At 54.3% G+C, this 22,025-nt stretch overlaps 1 protein-coding gene and 1 long non-coding RNA gene across 2 annotated transcripts; both read right to left on the bottom strand.

Annotated features, from left to right (window-relative positions):
* Positions 1-1,154: 1,154 nt before the first annotated feature.
* Positions 1,155-6,834, bottom strand: LOC147578912 (uncharacterized). The gene is made up of 2 exons (XR_015253329.1): positions 5,490-6,834; positions 1,155-2,878 (listed from the first exon to the last, which is right to left on the bottom strand). It is a non-coding gene; the product is annotated as an uncharacterized LOC147578912 (long non-coding RNA).
* Positions 6,835-7,335: 501 nt separating this feature from the next.
* On the bottom strand, positions 7,336-20,774 carry CIMIP4 (ciliary microtubule inner protein 4). The gene is made up of 6 exons (XM_025926990.2): positions 20,662-20,774; positions 17,215-17,274; positions 13,721-14,163; positions 11,711-11,855; positions 7,707-7,817; positions 7,336-7,505 (listed from the first exon to the last, which is right to left on the bottom strand). The coding sequence occupies exons 2-6, from the start codon at positions 17,234-17,236 to the stop codon at positions 7,408-7,410; spliced, it is 819 nt and encodes a 272-aa protein (XP_025782775.2). The 5' UTR covers positions 17,237-17,274; positions 20,662-20,774; the 3' UTR covers positions 7,336-7,407.
* Between the last annotated feature and the right edge of the window lie 1,251 nt (positions 20,775-22,025).

The following is a 22,025-nucleotide window of genomic DNA, read 5'->3' as shown; positions in this document are numbered from 1 at the left end:
CCACTTCACTGGTTATTGTGTGCCTCAGTTTCCCCATGCGTTAAATAAGAAGGCACGGGGTCCCTCGACGGCTTCCAGACTTCGTGCCCCGTGCTCTTGTTTAGGGAGGGAGCCCGTGATCTAGAGACTCCCAGTTCACAGTCTGGTCACCCCCAAACGCCCCCCCGGGGTGAGTTTTCTTCGCACACACTGCCTGGCGCTCGCTCAAACCAAAGGCTCTTCAGGTTTTCCTCCTCCTTCCCCAGCTTTAAAACATCGCTGGCGCGTCACCGTCGGGAAGAATTTAGAGACCAGCAGCAAATACTGAAAATCTCTGCGTGAACTTCCTCGTCTGGATTCCTTATACGCACACTCTGGAAGCCTCGTATTCATTCTGAGAAAGCCACTGTTGACCCTTGCTCAGAACAGCGAGTCGGGCCCTGTGCCCTAGTGGCCAAGGGCATCGACTTCAGGCTTAGACCACCCAGATTCAAATCTCAGCTCTGGCACTTACTCGCTGTGTGACCTGGGGCGAATTACTGGACCTCTCTGTGCCTCCACTTCTGGATCTGTAAAATGGGGACAGTAAAGGCCCCTATGTAGGCTGCAGGGGTGCCGTGAGGGAGTCAACACAAGGAAAGCCATCAGTGCTGGTTACTATTCCCAGTGGAGCCCCCTGCGGTGTGAGTCTCCAGTCGGGGGAGATACGGTCTCCCCAGTGACTCAACTTCTCTGTGCTGGACATTTGCAAAGGGGCCGGGGAATGGGGAGTTACCCTGGGTACTGGGGTGAAACAGACCCAACTGAAAGGCAAAACAGAACCTAGGGGAAATCCGTTAGGAGCCAAAGGTGGAGAGAAAGCCAAGGAAGAACCGTACAATCACAAGGGCTTGAGAGCCTAGAGAACCAGAGGGAACGAGCTCTGGGACTGAGCTGGGGCCTGTTAAAAAACAAAATGAGGGGCGCCTGGATGGCTCAGCCAGGTAAGCGTCCGAAGAGGTCATGCTCTCACGGTTCGTGAGTTCAAGCCCCGCGTTGGACTCTGTGCTGACAGCCCGGAGCCCGCTTCAGATCCTCTGTCTCCCTCTCTCTCTCTCTGCCCCTCCCCTGCTCTCTCTCTCTCTCTTCCTATCTCTCAAAAATAAATAAATAAACCTCACAAAATTTCAGCTGAGTAAATCTCAAGATCTCATTGGCTTTATTCACAGATCAGCCGGCATCCCGGATGGAGGGGAGCTCTGGCGAGCTGTACAAAACGGAAGGGCTTTATAGGCGGAAACAGGGCGGGGGCAATTAGCAAAAGAGAAAGAAATGTTCAGACAAGGTCACCTTCCCTGAGGGAGCAGAGCAGGTGCGCAGATGACATCTTCCTCCCGGGAGATGGAGAGGCCCTATGACTGATGACCTCATCAGTGCTGACCAGAAGAGCCCCCGGGGGAGGCTGGAAAGGCATTAGGTGAAGTATGAAGCGTCCCCTCCCCCCACCCCCCCTTGGTGACTTGGCGTAAGTGACTCCATTTTGGGCCTGGGGTTTTCTTTTTAACAGGGGCAAATAAGCAGCAGTGGAACCCTTCACTTCGGACCTCCGCAAGGCCGGCAGTCACAAATCCCCTTCCCTCAGATCTGGAATGTTCTGCCCCACCAGGACCCTCACCCCCTCCTCCAGGGCTCCAGCGATATTCACCCTAAGTGTCCTGTGGCCTGGAGCAGGACATCACAGCTCCTGGGGGCCTGCTCGTGCTGCGCCTTCTCCCCTCGTTCTGTCCTGACCCTCTCCCTCCCTGCTGATAGGTTCATCTGTGTCCCCCATTATCACACCTCAGCCTGGGAGCCCTCTGCACAAAGGACAACTCATAGCCATTTCTCCCATGGTGCCACACACCTGGCACATAGTAGGTGTTCAGCAAATACCAGCCCACTGGAAGGAGATTGGGAATAGGAGAGGCCCAGGCCATTGCCTGCGGTGGACCATCCTTTTCCTTATAAACCAGGGAAGGTAGCAATACAGACCAGTGAGCAGAAGGCTGGGATAGCCCTCACTCAGCCGCCTTGTGCAGCACCGGTTGTAAAACTCGTCCCCCTTGTCCCGAGGACAGGCTCACTCTGATTACCTGATGACAGGTCGGATGTCTGCAAGGTTGGCCAGACGGAACAGGCGGCCAGGCCCTTCGGCGGCCACAGTTCTCCAGGAACCTTGACAATGAGCGTCTCGGTTCACACATCGGTCCATTTACCGCCACCACCACCCCCAAAACAGGGTTACTCTTCCCGGGCTGACTTCCCGGGTTTCTGAACCTGCAATTTTAATAAAATCATTATTATCGTCACGGGTGTCAGTGGCTTGCTCCTTCTGTGCCAGGCACCAGGGGGAACAGGGAACCCTGCCTGCAGTAATTTGGAGCGACGCAATGAATTCTAGAGCATTCCAGGTTCTAAGAAGTCTTGCACAAAAGAAACCTGTTTAGCCTTATTTAAATCAGCATAACCCAAACTCATGTGACAAGGGGACACTTTTTACAGAACACCTATCAGCATGGTGCTGTGTTCCCCAAAACCTGAACCTGATGGAAAGAAAGGAGCGAGCATTGATTACGCGCCACATCCTGGGCGTGCATTTTCTCGGGTGATCCTTACACAGACCTCGGCTGCAAAGTCTCTTGTCACCTCTGGACTACAAACCCGCATTTGGATTTTCCTCTGCATTTGCCGCAGTCCCTGCTGGCTCCTCCTTTACCGCAGAGGCCGTGAATCCCGGAGGGAGAAAGGGAAAGTTTCTGTCTGCCACCCCGCGCCGCCTCTGACGGTTTGGATTTGCAAAGCTGGCCACATGGACGGCTCGCTTTCAGATTGGACATATATCCACCCAACGGGGCCTCAGTTTCCTCATCTGCAAATGGAGCTGTGGGTAGGGGCAAAAGAGGCGTGGTTAGAAAGATGGAAGGAACCTGACGATCTCTAGGTTCCTGGATTTATGAAGCCTAAGGACTCGGCTTGCAATTTAGAGAAACTGCCACCAGGGGGCGGGCGGGACTAAGAAAATAGCTCTACGAGGTCTTGGACTGGCTCTGGAGTGAAGAGCCTCAGAATTTGCTTTTTTAGGTCCTCCTTCAGGTTGTACTTGGATAGAACAGAAATTATGAAGATGGTTCTGAATCCCTCTGAGCAAATGAGATGGCAAGGATTAGAGAATGGATAACTTTTCCGCCATGTGAATTAATGCAATGTAAGTCCTGGTCCCCGTGCCTCCTTGAAACTTAAGAATCATTGTGAATGGGGGGGCACTGGGTGGCTCAGTCAGTTAAGCATCCGACTTCACTCGGGTCATGATCTCACAGTTCATGGGTTCGAGCCCCGCGTCGGGCTCTGTGCTGAGAGCTCAGAGCTGGAGCCTGCTTTGGATTCTGTGTCTCCCTCTCTCTCTGCCCCTCCCCCCTCATGCTCCGTCTCTCTCAAAAAATAAATAAACATTTAAAAAAATTCTTTTTTAAAGAATCACTGTGAATTCCACCATCTAGGGGCCTCAGAAGCACAAAGAGCAGTGTTGGAAACAGCACCAGTGGGATATACGCCTTAGGTAAAAAATAAATTTTTAAAAAATTAAGAAAACCCATGCATGTCTGATCTTGCCGGTATTACAGCTTCTCTGTCTCCAGAATATTCCATGTTTAATTTCAAAGAGTTCCTCTTCCTGATCTGAGGTGAAATCTTTAACTGAGGCTAAATCATGAAATCTGTTACAATGTCTCGCTTGTATCCAAACTGAAATTGCCAGCTTGACTTTAAATCAGCTCCCCAGCATTCAGTTACTCCACCACCCTTTCTAGCGTGTGCGTTCTCTTGGAGGGTGTCTCTTGCAATTACAGAAGGCAAAACTGGGTGCCTGGCCGGCTCAGTTGGAAGGGCACCCGACCCTTGATCTCAGGGTTGTGAGTTCGAGCCCCATCTCAGGGGTCGAGATTACTGAAAAATAAGCTTAAAAAATGTTAAGCTATCCAGAAAGCGAAGCATCTGAAAAGCGCTGAATCAATACCATGTGAAGCTAAAGTCGCATCATCCTTCCAACCCACCTCCCCTGCTCTTCGCTGAGTCCGTCAGCAAGGACTCACACGGTTCCGCGTGTACCTTTTGAAGGTCGCACAAATGATGTATGTCATACTGAAGGGCTCGTCCTGCAGACCGTCGTTTCCAAAACCCACAGAGACATACTGGGAGATCTTTCCACACTGGTGTATGACGACCTGGGTCATGTCTTTCCCCTGCTATAGATCCCCCCATCTGTCCATTTCTCCTGCTGGCGGATGTGTAACGTGCACACAACGCAGCGATGGGTGTCTTTGTGTGGGGCTCCTTGTGTGCATGTAAGAGCTTCTCCAGGCTACACAGAAATGGGAGTTTCTAGGCTGTAAGATAGAACGTCAATGTTGCTAAATTCTTCCTTGCTGTTCTGTGCTCACAATTCATTGCGTGTATGAGGGGTCCCACCCCACCTACACTTGCTTTTTATTTTATTTTATTTTATTTTATTTTATTTATTTATGGGAGAGAGAGAGAGAGAGAGAGAGAATCTTAAGCAGGCTCCACACTCAGTGTGGCGCCCAATGCGGGGCTCAATCCCACAACCCTGGGATCATGACCTGGGCCCAAATCAAGAGTCAGTCGGTCACTCAACCAACCGAGACACCCAGGCACCCCTACACTTGCTTTTTAATATTTGCCAACCCAAGGACTTTTTGTGCGTATCTCTCTGATCCCTGGCAATATTCTTCTGTCTGGTTTCTTCAGTCATTATTAACCCTTCTGACCTGGCTAGACTGTGAGGTAATGGAGGAAGGGGCTGGGTCTCACATCTGAGCCCCCCTCCCCCCAGGGCGCAACCCCATCCGGGCACAGATTTCTCCGTCTGCCTTTCCCATCTGGCCTCTGTGCCCCACCTTGGGAGCCCTACCGTCCAAGGTTAATAAGACACCCAGGGTGTGTGGGCGACCCAGTACGCCGTGCTGGGTTTCTATTCACACTGTGCCGTCCGTCTCGAACCCTGTGGTTCTTCCAGTCCACCTTTTTTTATTTAAAAAAAAATTTTTAATGTTTATTTTTGAGAGAGACAGACAGACGGACAGACAGAACATGAGTGGGGGAGGGGCAGAGAGAGAGAGAGGAAGACACAGAATGCGAAGCAGGCTCCAGGCTCCAAGCTGTCAGCACAGAGCCCAACGCCAGGCTCGAACTCACAAACCACAAGATCATGACCTGAGCGGAAGTCAGCCGCCCAACCGACTGAGCCATCCAGGCGCCCCTCTTCCAGTCCACCTTAACGTACCTGTTCACGTGCCAAGACTCAAGAGCTACCTCCTCTGTGAAGCCCTCCGTGACCACCAGCCCCATCCCATCCCAAGCTCTCCTTTGTGCTTCCTCTGCCCCGTATGGACTTCTTGCTGCCCTGTGTAAAACTGCTAAGCGTCCATATACTAACGTGTCTGTCTCCAGCTTCCTGTTGAGCTCAGACAATATACTTGGCCTCTCCAAGCCTCCTTTTTTCATAAAGATGATCGCTCTGAGGACTGGTGTCGGGATGAAAAAGATCATGTGTGTAAAACACTTGACATATAATCATAGGCACCCGGCACGTCATAATTTCTCTGTCAAAATCGTATGGGGTCCGTTATCGTCGCAACACTCGGGATGGCTCGTATTTTTCTGCTGCCACATGTGGTGGGCAGATAGTCGCGACTCAGTAAAAACGAAGTCTGGTTTTCCAGCACGAGAGCAGTGCCTTGTAGAAATTCGGTACCCGGCAAAGAGGTTGAGCCAAACCCAGCACCGCGCACATCATTAGGTACCCAATCGATATTAAATCAAGTCAAGTTCACTTCCGGTACAACACCTTGGTCCAATCTGATCTTGAAGAAGTCTCTCCCTTTTGCGGCCCCGCTCCTCCTGGCAGGGATCTGCTTTGCATTCGTCCAAAGCATGACGATCACTGAGGCAGTCTGGTATCGTGGTGAATCCCCCTGAACCTCTCCTGTCTATACCAATACTCCTGCACAGTCTCCTACTACGAGTCTGGGCTGGACCATATGTCCTTTTGACCACAGGGACCTTAACAAGCCTGTGCAAGACACGATAAGCTCTTACACATCAGGGTCTTGTCTTCTTGGAAGGCTGCTGCTTGGAACGCAGTCACCATGTCAAGAGGAAGCCGAAGCTGGCCACAAGGACGGTGGCCCCCAGCGACGGCGCCCATGGCCCCAGGCTCGTGAGAGAAACCGCCATCTCGCAGCAGGTGCCACGCGGAGCAGAAATGAACCAAACTGCACAATCCCAAGCAAACAGATGAGCCTTGTCGTTTTAAGCCTCTAGGTTTGAGGGTGGTCTGGAACACAGCAAGTAATGGCCCAGTGGGACAGGTGTAGAGAGTGCACGTCAGTGGCATGCGGGGTGGGGTGAGCTGCTGGCTTGGGGACCCACCAGGTAAAAAAAAAAAAAAAAAACAAAAACAAACAAACAAAAAACAAAAAGAACTTCAGGATCAGCTGGTAGACGTGACTGTCTAACCTGCAACCCCATCTCGGGGGGGGGACTCTTCCCTGGGAACCCAATTCCCAGGTCCTCCGGGGATCGTGACTGGTTAAGGATGACTTCGGCTTAAACAATGCAAAGTTGCCCAGGCTCCAACGATAAGAAGCCCAGAGGCGGCGGCTTCCGGCCAGGGGGATGGGGCAGCTCAGCGAGGTCGCGGACAACCCACATTGTGCCGCGGCGTCTTCGATTCCCCCCTACCCCGCTCCCAGACTCTCTGCCAGCTGCGGTCTGCTCTGAGTCTTCCTCCCTCTACACAGCTGCGTGAGAGAGGGATGCTCCCCCAGCTCTCCCGGGGCGGAGAAAAGAATTTCCCAGAGGGCTCCGCGCGCTCCCACCTCTCCTTGCTTCTCATTGGCCCAAACTGAGTCATATGCCCATTTCTGAACCAATCAGTTTGTGGGGGGGGGGGAGGGGTAAAACTTACCCTGAGACCAATCAAACCCACCCCTGCCTCGGAGGAGGGGCATGTCTGATTCTTCTCAAGTCCAGGGGCTCCTGGGGGAGGAATGGGTGTCTGGAAGTAATCGGGGTTCAGCTAGGGAAGGCATCCAAGGTTCAGTTCCCGCAGGGACCACTGTGAGGCCCCTCCCACAGGGTATGGGTGCCTACCGCTCAGCTCCCACATCCTGCCCGGGAATTATGAGGGAAGGGGTGCGTGCCTAAGGGGAAGGTCTGGGGTGAGTTTGGGCCCTCCGGGCTTCTCTCCTCCCTCAGCTGGCCTCTCCAGCACCGCACATCAGCCCCCACCCCAACATGAAAGGGAGGCATCACAAAGAGAACATTCAGACGGGTGCCTTTCTTTATTCTTTGCCATTTCTCGGAGTGGAAGGCACCTCTTCTCGGTCGTATCTAGTACTTTGAGCTTCTGCTTTTGCCCTTCTCTCCGTATTTCTCATCCAGTGCTTTCTGTAAGTTCATATTCATAGCATTTTTCTGGTGCCACCGGCCTGCAGAGAGCAGGGAAGGAGCCAGCTCAGATCATCCAGAGGATCTCTGGAGTGCCCCGGGGCCCCAGCGGTGATCCATGCCTCTTCCAGGCCCGCCCCAGAGCTCTACCTGTTGCTGTGGCTTCTCTCCCAACCTTGGGGCCAACACACCCTGCCCAGGTAGGGGAGCGCCCGCCTCCCTCACCGCAGCCCCGAACATACCCAGATCATCCGTCTTCCTGCCATGCCAGTGATCTATGTCCCTCACTGATTTCTCAATCACCTCTGGGGTGTAGGAGGCCTTCATAAGGCTCATCGTCTCCTCGGAGGCCCCTGTGGAACCCCATAAAGAAATCCCCGGAAGCCTCAAGTCAACGGAGGTCAGGCACTCAGGGTTTCATACCTGGATGTCAGTTTCCCCAATGGATGGTGGACTGTGGAAGGTAGGGGTGTGAGGAGGCGGGCCTGGGTTCAAACACCAGCTCTGCCATTCATGGAGTGTGACTTCAGGCCAGTGTTTAACCTCTCAGAGCTTTGGCCTCTTCCTCTATCCAAAGGAATAACATTTTCTTGCAAGATTGGGAAGATCACATTACTGGAGATTCATTGGAGCATCTGGCATGGGACAATCAATATGTCCATTTTTCAGAAAATGTATTTCTATGCGTACAGTTAAACCACACACACACACAAAAGAAATAAGTTACCATGATCAAAAGTCAGCAGAAACACCAAACAGAGGACCAAATCCCCAAAGATAGCAAGGATTCAAATGATCGGTCACAGGATGGGAAATACATGAATTTAATGTTTCAAGTCACGAGAGACAAAAAGAATAAGCAAAGAATAAGAAACTACCCAGAAAGAATAGATTAAGAAAAGAAGCAAATGGGACCTCAGAAAATGAAACATATAGTAATTGAAAATTAAGTTCAGGGGCGCCTGGGTGGCTCAGTCGGTTAAGCGGCCGACTTCAGCTCAGGTCATGATCTCGCGGCCCCTGAGTTCGAGCCCCACGTCAGGCTCTGTGCTGACCGCTCAGAGCCTGGAGCCTGTTTCGGATTCTGTGTCTCCCTCTCCCTCTGATCCTCCCCCATTCATGCTCTGTCTCTCTCTGTCTCAAAAATAAATAAACGTTAAAAAAAATTTAATAAAAAAAAATTAAGTTCAGTGGATGACAAGAGGTCTGGGATTATCTTTGAAATAACGCAGGGCAGGCTGATGGGTGGGTGGGAGAAACAATGGAACAAGATTGGCCACGTGTTAAGAATTGTCAAAGCTGGGTTATGAGTGTGACATGTAGCCATTTCATTGTTCTCTCTTCTTCTAAGTTTGAAAATTAGCATCTGAATGTTTAAAGGCACATTCAGGGGACAGGGAAAATAGTAGATTAAATGCAGCTAAGTCAAAATGGCCAGGGGGAAGATATAGACAAGGAAATTAACTAAAATGCAGCACAGAGAGGGGGAACCTTATCATAAAGCAGATGATTGCCCCTAATTTGAGGCTATAGATTCGACATACTTCCAGCTAAGATCTCAAAAGGGCTTTTGTTTTGTTTGTTTTTTGTAGAAATAGACAAGCTGCTTCTAAAATCTCTGTGGAGGAATCAAGGACCTAGACTAGCCAAGGCTTTAATGCTGGTAGTCGTGATGGAGAGGGGGGCTGATACCTGCCCAACCAGATACCGGACTACCTCTCATCCTTGGTCATTAAAAGCATAACATTGGACAGTGGGCAGGACGGAGGACCTGGAAACTGACCCCTGCACATGTGGAAGCTTGGTGGACACCAGTGGAACCACTGTGGGTCACTGGGGGGGAAAGGCGGGACTATTCGGTAAAAGGTATTGGGAGACTTGGTAGTCCACATAAAGGAAGAATTAAGCAGGAATCCCTACTTCTCACTGACAACAGAAATCAACTCCAGGGGGATTAGGGACCCAAGTGTGAAAAGCAAAACTAAATATTTTAGAAGACTCTGTAAGAGATTTTCTTTAAGACTCACACGGGGTAGGATGTCTTCAACCCAGTCTTTCTGGGACTCTATCTCTCAGGAAATAGTAATTCCATCCTCCCGGCTTTTCAGATCAAAAACCTTGGAATCCACCTTCATTCCTCTCTCCTACACCCCAAATCCATTTATTGACATATTCCGCGTGCTCTAGCTTGCACAGATACCCAGGCACCTAGTACATCAGGCCACCTTCAGCCTGGCCTCCCTGGGCCGCCATATTGCACAATGGTGCCTCCCAAGTTGTGCAGGGTCCCAGCCCTACTCCCTCGACCAAGCCACCATCATCTGCCCCACCTGGATCTTTATAGTCAATTCCTCACCGGTCTCCCTGTTTCTGCCCCAGCAACCCTGCCACAGTTCTCAACGGCAACTAGAATGGTCCTTCAACCTAAGTCAAAAACATGCCATTCTCCTGCTTGAGACCTTCCCAACCCCTCAAGAGGAAAGACTTTCTGGCGGCCTTCCCCACCCAGCTCTTTGCCTTTCTGACGTCCTCTCTCTCTCTCTCTCTCTCTCTCTCAAGTTTATTTATTTATTTTGAGAGAGAAAGCATGAGTGGTGGAGGGACAGAGAGAGAGAATCCCAAGCAGGCTCCTCACGGTCGGCACAGAGCTCGATGCGGGGCTCGAACCCACGAACCGTGAGATCATGACCTGAGCTGAAATCAAGAGCCGGGCGCTTAACTGAACGAGCCAGCCGGGCGCCCCCTCCTCTCCCTCGCTCTTGTTCAACCACAACCTGGAACAGCTAGCGTAAGGCAGACAGAGTGAGTGGAAACGAAAGGGACACACGGGCAAAGCTCACCGGGAGTTGGTGCTGAAGGTGAAGCCCAACTGGACGGCCCTAGCCAATTTCCGGAGTATAGATAAATAAAATAGTAAAATAGCACTGCGATGCCAATCAGTTAAGGGAAATTTAACAAGGGACTCTTGTGAGCTGGTGCAAGCTGGTGGGAGCGGCTCCAGCACAAGCCCTGCCAAGGCTGTGTCTCTCAGGCTGGTGATGGGCGCCCAGAGGCTTTTGATACTATTCTTTTCCCTCTGTGTGGACATTACCCCACAAGGGTGTGTGTGCCGATGGGTGATTATTGTTACAGAGACGAATGGAAGGCAGGGACCCTGAGATCTGGAGCAGAGGACAAGCTGAGCTGTATTCTCTCTCCCTCCCCCAGCACCACCCCTCCTCCAGGCTCAAAGAAAAAGCCAGGAAGGCTTCCAGTGGCTGTCTGGTTCCTTGGGTGACAGGGATCGGAGCCAAGTGAGGAGGTCTGCCAGGCCCTGGGGACGCTGGAGAGGGCCTGGCGTGACAGAGGGAGGAAAGAAGAGGGCCAGACAGAGGTCATATGTGGCAGTGAGGCCGAACTCAAACGTGGGGGCAGAGAGAAGCCCCCTGCACGATGGCCGCGGAGCGGACCCTCGTCTGAGCAATCCGTTAGCCCTTGGGAACAGGGTCCCGGTGGGGAGGGGACCTGAAAGACTGGGGCTTTGGAGGCAGAAGAAAACCGTGGGTGTGAGCTCTGATCTACCTCCTGTTACTGAGAGGTCTTGGGCAAACTTTCAGATGCACCTGTGAAATGAGCTAATAGTTCTTGCCCCCCAACAGACATGACTGTGGCTGTCCCTTAGCAGCCCTGTAAGATGTCCGGATCTCCAACCGGCCCTGTCCCCCTGGTGCTGCCACCACCCGTGCTGGGAAGGAAAACTAATGGTCCGCCAGCTACTCACTTGGAGCCCCAGGCCAAGCGGCTTCACGCGGCACTTCAGAATCCTGTCACTGACCCACTGAGGGCCACAGCATCATTATTATCCCCACGGTGCCAAAGAGGTGACCGAGGCCGAGAGAGGTGAAGGATCTTGCCTGAGGCCACACCCAGGGAGTGGCAGAGCTGAGCTTTGAACCTAGGAAGCCCGATATTGTCGGCACTGTGACCAGATTAGGACACAGGATGCGTCAGAGGGAGTGAGGGACTGTTTGCCAACTGGGATGGGTCGTCTGCATGGGGAGGACAGATGTGCCTGGAGCCTGGACATTCCCAGCACGCGGCACGGGGCCTGGCCCGGAGAGGGCCCTTGGTGGCTGTGAAATGAGTGTCCCTGGGACTGAGTCCTAGGTCTCAGAGCCCATAGGCGTCCGGGAAGGGGTGAATACCCCAAAGGTGAATACCCCTGCCACTATGCCTGGCAACCTCCACCCTTGCCCTTTGACCTGACCTTGAAACAAGTTGGACCGCATGTTGTAGCCCAGATCATAGTAGTCTGAGAAGATGGCGTTGATTCCCATGGGACTCTGGGTCCTGCTGGGCCACGAGTTGGCCCTCTTCTGGCCCTCAGAGCCTTCACCGATGGCCCTTTGAGCCTGCGTGGCGAGTGAGGAAGAGACCAGGGAAGCAGGGTCAGCCCCCTAGTTCCCCTCCAACTCCTCCTCCCTCTCACCCTGCCCTCGCCACCTCCTACCCCACCCCTACCCTGCAGCCTTCAACCGGGCCCGGGGCCAGGGACTGGGAGACCTGAAGGCCCTCCACCACTCACACGTCCCCACGTGCCACACGGGCATCGGAGACGGTAATGATCATAGAGCCTCTTCCCTGCTTTGAGCACCTAATGTATACACCGTCAGGAGAGGTCTTCATAAGGTAATGTTCTTCCTGCCCTTTTATACATGAGGAACTCGAGCCTCGGGGCAGGACTCGCCCTGCTGTCACAGTTGGTGAACCACAGAGCCCCCAGAACCAAGGCATCACCCAGGTCAGCTCTGGGTGGCCCCTTAGATTTCATCAGGGCCAGCCCCCTCCTGTAGTGCGGAACCGAGGCTCAGACTGGCTGAGGAACCAGGAAACCGGGGTGGGAGTCCCAGTTCCGCCATAGCCCAGCTGCTGACATCGGGCGAGTCTCTGCCCCTCTCCGGGCCTCAGTTTCCCTACTTGTAAAAAATGGGAGTGGGGGCCAAACTGGATGGTCATTGAAGTAGCTTCCAGCTCTGATATTTGCTGGCTCAGTGACATCTGTGATGTGTCAAAGCTAGACAGAAAAGCCAGGTCCCTATTCAGGCCCAGGACAATGATGACCAAAGGGCGAAGTGATGCCTTTCCGAGGCCGAGAGGGGCAGTGACAGGTAGTGATCATAGAGCCAACCTCAGGTGGGGGCAAGGTCCTCAAGACGTTTGGGATTGTGACTTCCCAGACTAGCAGGTGGGTGTGGGTACCACACTTTGTGATGACAAAGCAGAGGGGGCCCGGCCCACAGCCTTTGTGATCCTTGTAACTCTGCTTGCTGATTGTGACCCCAAGTGGCTCACGGCACCTCCCTGAACTTCTCTTGTACCATCTGCTCAAAAAAGAAGCCATAACTCGCACCATGTGAGGTTCGAGATGATGGCTTTGAAAAATATCTCTCAAGGGACGCCTGGGTGGCTCAGTCGGTGAAGCGTCCGACTTCGGCTCAGGTCATGATCTCACGGTCCGTGAGTTCGAGCCCCGCCTCGGGCTCTGTGCTGATGGCTCAAAGCCTGGACCCTGCTTTGGATTCTGTGTCTCCCTCTCTCTCTGACCCTCCCCCCTTCATGCTCCGTCTCTCTCTCTCTCTCTGTCTCAAAAATAAACGTTAAAAAAAAGAAAAGAAAATATCTCTCAAAACGCCAGACCAGGAGAGCTCTTAGCGTTTGACCAGAAAGAGCAGTTTTATGTCAACTTTTCAATTGATCAGTAGGGACTCCACTGAATGACCTATCAGGTGGGGAACAGTGCCAGCATCGACTAGCGATGTCTGCCTTGTGCAGGATAGGAACCGTGCGGTATGCGTGTTACGTGTTTGCCAGCCCGATGTCGTCCAGCTGCCTCCCTTTACAGATGCAGGGACCGGAGCCCCGAGAGGGGAAGTAACTTGTCCAAAGTCACCCAGGAAGTAACCTTGTCCAAAGTCACCCAGCATTCAGGGGCAGAGCCAGGGCTCAAGCCCAAATCTTCTGAGTCCCAGCCAGTGCTCTCCATCCACTCAACGCAGTCTCCTTCAGGAGACTGGTCCCAGTTAAAAGCATCTAATCCGAACACCAGACTTAACGCTGAAAAGTCCATAAGGGCCAGAACAGGCAAGTGCACAGCCAGCACTCGTTAATGATATTATTGTAGAGACTCTGTACTTGAGGGCAGGCTCCTTGGGGGTCCCCCTAAGTCTCCATGCTGAACCCACCTGCCACCCTCAGCCTCCTGTGCCTGCTCTGATACCTGTTCCTCAGAGACCAGCTCGTCCACCATGTTGCTCCCAAACTTGTGACAGATGTTGTCAGGAATGACGCTGCTCTTCTGGTCCTGGGCTCCCGCGTTGGGACCTTCCTTCAGTCCCTGGCACAGCAGATCCCCCTCTCGGATAGAAGCCCTGCTCTCCCTCGAAGAGGGTCTGTAATCTGCCTTCCTCGGAGACCCACACTGTGGGTCCAACCCCGAGGACAGAGAGTCCCTACTGATGGCCGTTGGGGGTGGAGGCCGGACCTCCTCCAAGTGGATCTGCCTTAGGGGGCTGCCTCCCCGGTACAGGCTCTGCTGTGGGGAGACTGGAGCCTGGTACTTGAACTTGGAGGTGCCCACAGGGCTGCAGGCAGTTGTCCAGGGGTCCGTGTCCTGCTGGCCTCCCTCGTTGTTCAGATGGACCCTGGTCAAAGTGGTGGTACCTGAACAGGGGGAGTGAGGGAGGGGAGGGAGGGAAGGAGACAGATAAATGCAGAGTGGGGGACAGGGAGGGAGACGGCAATGGGGCAATGACACTCCCTCTCCTCTCCTTTCTGAGCCTCCCGGACACTCTGTCTGCCTCTGCATCTCTCTCTCTGCATCTTCAATAAACTCTGCTCTCACTTCCTCTTGGCTTGCGTTTCATTTCCATCCTGTGAAGAGCCAAGGGCCCTCTTAGCTGGTCCGGCGGGACCTCTCCGGGTCCTCGGACCTAGCCAGCCCGCGTCAAAGGGACGGTCAAAGGGACGGGGACAGAGAGCGGTCACAGCAACCAGCGGAAGCACAGGTGAGAAATCAGGAGAGACCAAGGAAGACGGTGGCTCCGTTGGCCAGGCCTCCCACGGGACAGGATCAACCCACACTGGTTTTGACAACAGGAGCTGCAGCCCTGAGGCCTGGCCGCGTGTGACCTTGACCTCTCCGCGCTTTGGTGAACCTAGCTCCGTTTGATTAGTTCTCTTCCCGGCTTTGAACCCCACAGCGATCCAGTGAAGAAAGCCAGCAGCTTGGCAGAGGGAAGTTGGCAGAGGGCTTCCTTGGCTTGGCCCAGTCATGGAGCTGGAGGGGCCAGGTCCTTGCTCCCCATTCAGAGCTGCCCCCCCAACCCCCACTTCCTTCTGCTGTTTTCACTCTGCAGGTGGCATCACCCCAGCCATTTCAGGCTCTCCCACCAGCAGCCGCACATTCTGGCCCGGACTTCTAGTCCCAGCCCGCCGGCCGCATTCTCTTCACCCACCCCTGGCTCCCACCAAACGGCGGCCCCTGTCCCACCCCCACCTTGTGATACCCCACCGCCCAGCCCCCGCCCCCCCTCGGGCTGGTTCCACCACCTGGAAGGCCTGCCCTTCCTTCTCCCGGAGTCAAAACCCTACCCTTCGATTCCTTCAAATGCTGTCTCACCAAGAATCCTCCCTGACACCCACCCCAGGCTGGCCTGGCCGCAGGCTGCACACATGTCTCACCACCCTGGGCTTTTCCCTTTCTCCACACAGCCTCAGCCTCACCCCTGCTCCCCAGTCTTCAATCCCAGGTTCCGGCTGCAAATGGTGCGGGGAGCTTCCCTCCAAAGCATTCTAGACAGCTCCTCCAGCCCTCCTAAGGATACATAGTTTTGCTTCGCTTTTGTTTACAAAGGAGACCGGATTCTCCCTGTTGCTTTGTAACTTGCTGGTAAAAAACGCACCACTGGGCCTCGGGGATTGACTTACGGCGGCAGACACAGACCTAACTGGGCAGGACTTCGCAGCTGCCCCGCGGGTGGGCATTCAGAATGTTCCAGGCTTCTTTTCCAGAGAAGGCCGCTGGACAGCAGCGGGTTTTGACCCCCGGTCACTGGGGGTTTCATTTCACTCTCGCGGGGCGCCGTCACCAAGGGGCGGTGCTGCTCTGTGTAAGTCCCTCTCGCCCCCACCATGAGGAGCTGTAGACCCTTCCCCGGGGCCGGGGGAAGGGGGGGAGGGGGGGGCAGCGCCTTTAGAAAAAGCTTGCCTTCCTTCCTGCCCCCCACTGGTGAAATCAGATGCCCTTCCATTCTTGCTCCTTTGTCATCCACACAAAAGGCAGAGGGAGAACCTGTTCCTGAGGCCGGACCAGATGGCCTTCCCTCCATCCAGTCCTGCCTGCTTCCGCCCCAGCGAACAAATGGGCGCGCCTCTGGGGACGGCCAAGGATGGGGACGGGCACCCTTCTCAACAGAGCGGAGGCAGAGTATGGGGTGCGCTCAGCGCCCACCTCATCAACCACGGCCCCTCCTCCTGCCCGTGGGGGGCCTGGGGCTGAGCACAGGATGCTGAGCTCAGGACTCAAGGGGCAGGGCTCCCCGTTTCTCCCAGGATGAGCCCCTGACTGCCTCATCTATCCGCAAGTTACAGCGGAACTGCCCGCCCACCCTCTGCCAGCGTTTTGGGGTGACAAGAGCTTCACTCGCCGGACACCGGTTCAGAGAGCCGGTATTCACTAACCATCCACCGAGGGAGCACGGACCGCGTTGGGTGCTAGGTCAGGCGCTGGGGACACAGCAGTGAACTAAAGGGCCAACCCCTGTCCTCTTGGAGCTACGTATTTGTGGAATGAATGAATGAACGAATGAACGAATGAACAAATGAATGAACGAAGGAACGAATGAATGTCGCTGGCATTTCAGGGACCTCACTGCAACTCTACCAGCCTTCCATCCCTTCAGCTGTAAAATGGGCAGAGTAAGGGTCAAATGGTCAGTGGTTCGTTTCCCCAGCTTGGCCCTCGATCAGAATCGCGCCCCCGCTTGTTACACATCTGCGGATTCCAGGGCCCTCCAGGCGCCTGCATCAGAACCTCGCTGGGAGAGGCTGGAATCCGAGCCAGACTGAACAAGGCCGGGGTCCTTGGATTTTTGGAGACAGCTTCCAGCAGGTGGGTCCTCCCCGATCTCGCTGGAAGGCCACTCACCATGGGGCGCCTCTCAGAGCTGACCCGACCCAGTCACGCCTGCATTGAAAGCCCTCCTCTTGTCCTGAGGGCAGAGCCCCCAATGCAGGGGTCAGGCCCCCACTCAGCCTCTCCAGCCATATCGACTTCTCTGGGTTCCACCAAAGCACCAGGTCTCTGACTTCTAGACTTTTGCCCACACTGTTCGCCATGCCTGGATACTCCCTTCTCGCCTCCTTGGGCCACACCACTCCCTGGACGGGGCTCGCTCAGGACCTCCATGTACTTTCCGGACACCCGACCAGGCCCCTGCTGGGTTGTCCCTCAGCCCTGCCCTCGGGCGCACGCTTCCCCCTGAGCCCTGCAGACAGGACACGGCAGAGAGGTGGATGGGAGGGGCCAGCGATATTCCTCCCCCTGCCTTTGATTTCTGTCTTCAAACAGAATGCAGGGGGAGTCAGGGCCCCACAGTGGGTCTGGAGACCCAAGCAAGACAGAGACCCAGACCCAGAGAGGGGGAGGAGGGGCTGTTCCCTGCTGCCCCCGGGGTGTCCGAGTGGAACTCATCCCAGGCCAGCCTGTCTTACCTGCTCGGCGGCTCAGGTCCATGGACTCTTGTTCTGGGACAAGTAATTCCAAGCTTCGTCCTGTTGACCAAGAAACACATGTGGTCGTCTCAGATGACACACAGTCTCTGCAGAGGTGGGTGAGCTGGAGCCGAACACGAAGGCCCGCGGCTGTCTGTCTGGCCCCCACCCAGGGGCCCCTCCATGCTGTCTCCAATTCTCTCTGGTACTCAGCGAGCCCCCCATCCCCCCTGGCCTGCCTCTTGGACCCCTGCCCACTCTGCCCTCTCTGGAAAGCCCGGTCACGTCCAATGCCGGGGCCCCAAAGACGTTTCTCGAAGAGCCTGGAGGCCCTGAGCCTTGCTCTTGCCTTTTGCTGCCTTTTCCTTCACTTCTCCCCGGTCTGCAGCACCCTGTGCTCCCCTGGGAGCCCCCAGCGGGCCCCTGGTTGCGGGGTGACTTGCCCCAGGCCCCCCATCCTGGTGACCATCTGCCTCCCTACAACGTGTCCATTTTAACAGCCGGTCGCTCAAGCCTGAGCGAAGGGAACCGGCTTGGCCAACACAGGAGAGCCGAGAGCAGGTAGATTAATGCCTTCTGTCTTTTATTTTTTTAATGTTTATTTCTTTTTGACAGAGAGAGAGAGAGAGAGAGAGAGAGAGAGAGAGAGACAGAGACAGAGCATGAGTGGGGGAGGGGCAGAGACAGAGGGAGACACAGAATCCGAAGCAGGCTCCAGGCTCCGAGCCATCCGCACAGAGCCCGAGGCGGGGCTCGAACTCACAGACCGTGAGATCGTGACCTGAGCCAAAGTCGGACACTCAACAGACTGGGCCACCCAGGTGCCCCTAGTGTTTTCTGTCTTGTTCACACACTCTCTCTGGCTCTTCTCGACTTCCTTGCTCTGCTGCAAACAGCTACTATGTTTTGAGCTGCCCCAGGGAGAGGCCAACAGCTCATGAGGAATGGAGACCCTTGGTCCAATGGTCCTCAAAGAACCACCTGACCCTTCACCCGAATGAGCATGGCCGTGAATCCTTCCCTGGTTGAGCCTTCATATGAGAACACAGCCCAGCGGACACGTTCATTATAGCTCGTGGGAGACCCTGAGCCAGAGGCCCCAGTCTGGCCACACTCAGGATCCAGACCCCCAGAAGCTGTGAGAGAATAAATTTGTACTTTTGTCAAGCACACAGTCTTAAGTGACTACGCCTTGTGGTCATTTGTCACGCAGCAATAGATAGCCAGCATGGATTCCGGTACCGAGAATGGGCCGCTGCTGTAACAAATAACCTAAAACTGTGGGAGTGGCTTCGGAACCAAGCGGTGGTTGGGGCATGGGTAGAGTTTGAGGAACGGGATGGAAAAAGGCCTCAATTGCCTGAAATGGATAATGAGTAGAAACCTGGGCTTGGAGGATGTACGAAAGGATGTGAGGAACGTGTTCTTCGAACCTGGAGGAAGACGTGTCCTCGTTAGGTAGCAAAGGAAACTTAGGGACACTGTCCTTGACAGTTAGGTGGAAAGCGGGACATGTGACTGATGCACCAGGAGAGGTAGCAAGGGAGATTTCCAAGCAAAGGCACGGAAGGTGCCTCCCGGTTTCTTCCTGTTGCTTCCAGTGAAGTATCACAGGGGGAAGAAACACTGAAGGAACCACCGTTAAACACAAAAGAGGCAGAACTTGATGGTTTTGCAAAACCTCATCCTCTTCAGGTGCCAAAATTCAGAAGACACCTGGGTGGCTCAGCCGGTGAAGCGTCCGACTTCGGCTCAGGTCACGACCTCGCGGTGCGTGGGTTCGAGCCCACGTGTCGGGCTCTGTGCGGACAGCTCAGAGCCCGGAGCCCGTTTCGGATTCTGGGTCTCCCTCTCTGTCTGCCCCTCCCCCACTCGCACTCGGTCTCTCTCTGTCTCAAAAATAAATAGGGGCGCCTGGGTGGCGCAGTCGGTTAAGCGTCCGACTTCAGCCAGGTCACGATCTCGCGGTCCGTGAGTTCGAGCCCCGCGTCAGGCTCTGAGCTGATGGCCCAGAGCCTGGAGCCTGTTTCCGATTCTGTGTCTCCCTCTCTCTCTGCCCCTCCCCCGTTCATGCTCTGTCTCTCTCTGTCCCAAAAATAAATAAACAATGAAAAAAAAAATCACTAAAAAAAATAAATAAATAAATAAACATTAAAAAGAAAATTTTTTTAAAAGAAGGTATGTATATTATTGGGGCCTGGAGGGGCCACTGAGGTAGGCAGTCCACATGGCTCTGGGGGACCCTGTCCCTGGGTATTCACACTCTTGTATAATTCCTCCCCTAGCACGTGGGCTGGGCCTGTTGACCCGCTTCTAACCAATAGAATAGTGGATGGGATGCCACTCGGAGAGTGAACGTAGAAGATTGGGACTCCGTCTTGTCCACACTCCGTCAGGCTCTTGGCTCGCTCACTCTGACAGAAGCAGCAGCCATGTTGTGAGCTAACCTCAGGAGAGGCCCCCCTGGCAAGGATCTGAAGGAGGCCTGTTCAAGAATCCATGAGCAACTGAGCCCTACCATATGAGTAGCTCTGGAAAGGGGTCCTCCTCTAGTTGAACTTTGATTATATACCGTGAATGACCTTGAGAGATGGCCGCCATGGGAGTGCATCTGCATTTCTGACCCAAAGGAGTTGTGAGATTAAAAACAAAAATGTTCTTGGGGTGCCTGGGTGGTTCAGTCCGTTAAGCGTCTGACAGGGGCTCAGGTCATGATCTCACGGCTCGTGAGTTCGAGCCCCGCGTCGGGCTCTGTGCTGACGGCTCAGAGCCTGGAGCCTGCTTCGGATTCTGTGTCTCCCTCTCTCTCTGCCCCTCCCCTGCTCGTGCTCTGTCCCTCTCTGTCTCTCAACAATAAATAAATGTTAAAAAAAAAAAAAGTTTTGTAAAAAAAATGTTCTTAAGCCACTAAGTTTTGGGGTGATTTGTTACACAGCAAGGGATAACTAATACAGCTCATCTGTTACGCACTCTTACATTTAGTAGATTAATCGTCTTCATAAGGAAGCAGGTGTTCAGAGAAAGTATTAACTCACCCTCTTTCACAGATGGAGACACTGGGGCTCAGAAAAGAAATAGGACCTCAGCCAAGTGGTACCGAACCCAAGCCTGACCTCTTCTGCCTATTTCGAGTGAGCCGTCTGCTCCCGTCCCCACCCCCCCATCCCAGTCCCCCCCTGCCCATGTGCCCACAGCAGTGTCCTATCTGCCCCAGTGACACTCCCAGTCCATAGCAGCCTGGACCGGCTGGAACAGAAGTGTGGACTCCCTGCCAGTTTCTGATCTGGAAAGAAAGGTCCCAAGAGATGTCAGTCAAGGAGGACGGGGAAGGAGGTCTGGTTGGGCCCGGGGAACTCTTCCCTCACGAGCGGCCCTGAATAGAGAGAGGGACGGCGAAATCCTGGGTCCCGGGAGACCCCCAGCCCACCTCACGGGCACCTGCCTCACCTCTCCGCTCTCTCTCATGTCAGCTGAAGTCCAGGAGCGCAGATTCACACGGCAGACCCGCTCCTGAAGACCATTGGCTGGGTGCCAGGGTGCCCCCCTCCCCCACTGTTCACTGGAGTCGCCATGGTGACCGCTATACATAGGGCTCTGTTACCTCAGAGGGCCTGCACCCCCCACCCCCCTGCACCCCCACCGGGGAACAGAGGCCGGGGGGAAGCCGGTACTGAAGGGGAAGGAGGGGCCTTCAAGCATTGCTCTGTCTCCACTCAAAATGTTTCCCGAGCCCCGCACATGTGACACACGGAGGGCTCGGATGCCATCAGGTGGAAAGAAAGTTCTTGGAGCCACAGCGGATTAAGTAGAGCGATCAGTGTTTTCTGGAGAAAGGAGTCAGGGTTCTCGGAGGGGCCATCTGAGCTGGCCTCTGAGGGATGTATAGGAGTTTGACAGTTTAGAAGGGACTTGAATACTAAAGGCGTGAATGTGGGGCGCCTGGGTGGCTCCGTTGGTTGAGCGTCCGACTTCAGCTCAGGTCATGATCTCCGTGAGTTCAAGCCCCACGTCGGGCTCTGTGCTGACCGCTCCGAGCCTGGAGCCTGCCTCGGATTCTGTGTCTCCCTCTCTTTCTCTCTCGGCCCCTCCCCCGCCCATGCTCTGTCTCTCTCTGTCTCTCTCTCAAAAATAAATAATACATATTAAAAAGAGAAAAAAAAAGAGCGTGACTTTGGTCAAGTTCTTTGGCTGAACTTTCCTCGCGTGTGAAACAGAGACAGCTCACCACCAAGGGCAAGGGTGAGGATTGAGCGAAGTCGCTTTCGGGAAATGCCTGGCGCATTGCCCGCCACAGAGAGACGTCGCCCGTAGCCCGGTGCTAACCTCATAAGCCACTTGTCAGCAAGGCCTTCCAAGTACACCAGACTCGCACGCCCTTAGCCACCTCCACATCTCTCCCTGCCCCAGTCCAGACCTCTTGCCTCCTCCCTCGCCTCCTGGGTTTGCTCTCCTGCCTGTATTAATTTTCTCTTCTTTTTTTATTTAATGTTATTTTTGAGAGAGAGAGACAGGGAGCGCAGGCAGGAGAGGGGCTGAGAGAGAGAGACGCACACAGAATCCGAAGCAGGCTCCAGGCTCTGAGCATGACCCGGGGCTCGAACTCACGAACGGTGAGATCATGACCTGAGCCGAAGTCGGTGGCTCCACCGACTGAGGCTGCATAACGGTATTATCACAAACTTAGCCGCTTCGCACACATTTATTATGGCAGCTGCTGTGGGTCAGGGCACCTGCCATGGCTTAGCTGGATTCTCTGGTCACTCGAGGCTCCAATGAAGGACCCAAAGCTAGCATGACAAGGACGACAGCAT

This window comes from Puma concolor, chromosome B4 (genome assembly GCF_028749965.1).
Source record: "Puma concolor isolate L17-30 chromosome B4, mPumCon1.1.hap2, whole genome shotgun sequence".
In the NCBI taxonomy this organism is placed as follows: Eukaryota; Metazoa; Chordata; class Mammalia; order Carnivora; family Felidae; genus Puma; species Puma concolor.
The sequence above is the reverse complement of the archived record's forward strand: the minus strand, read 5'-3'. Positions and strand labels throughout refer to the sequence as shown.

Excerpts from the sequence above, each read along its gene's own strand:
- CIMIP4 (XM_025926990.2), bottom strand. The coding sequence starts at position 17,236 with ATGGACCTGAGCCGCCGAGCAG. Across the intron at positions 7,818-11,710 it reads GCGGTCCAACTTGTTTCAAG|GGGCCTCCGAGGAGACGATG; the intron begins GTCAGGTCAAAG and ends GGGGTTCCACAG. Across the intron at positions 7,506-7,706 it reads CAGGAAGACGGATGATCTGG|GCCGGTGGCACCAGAAAAAT; the intron begins GTATGTTCGGGG and ends TGCTCTCTGCAG.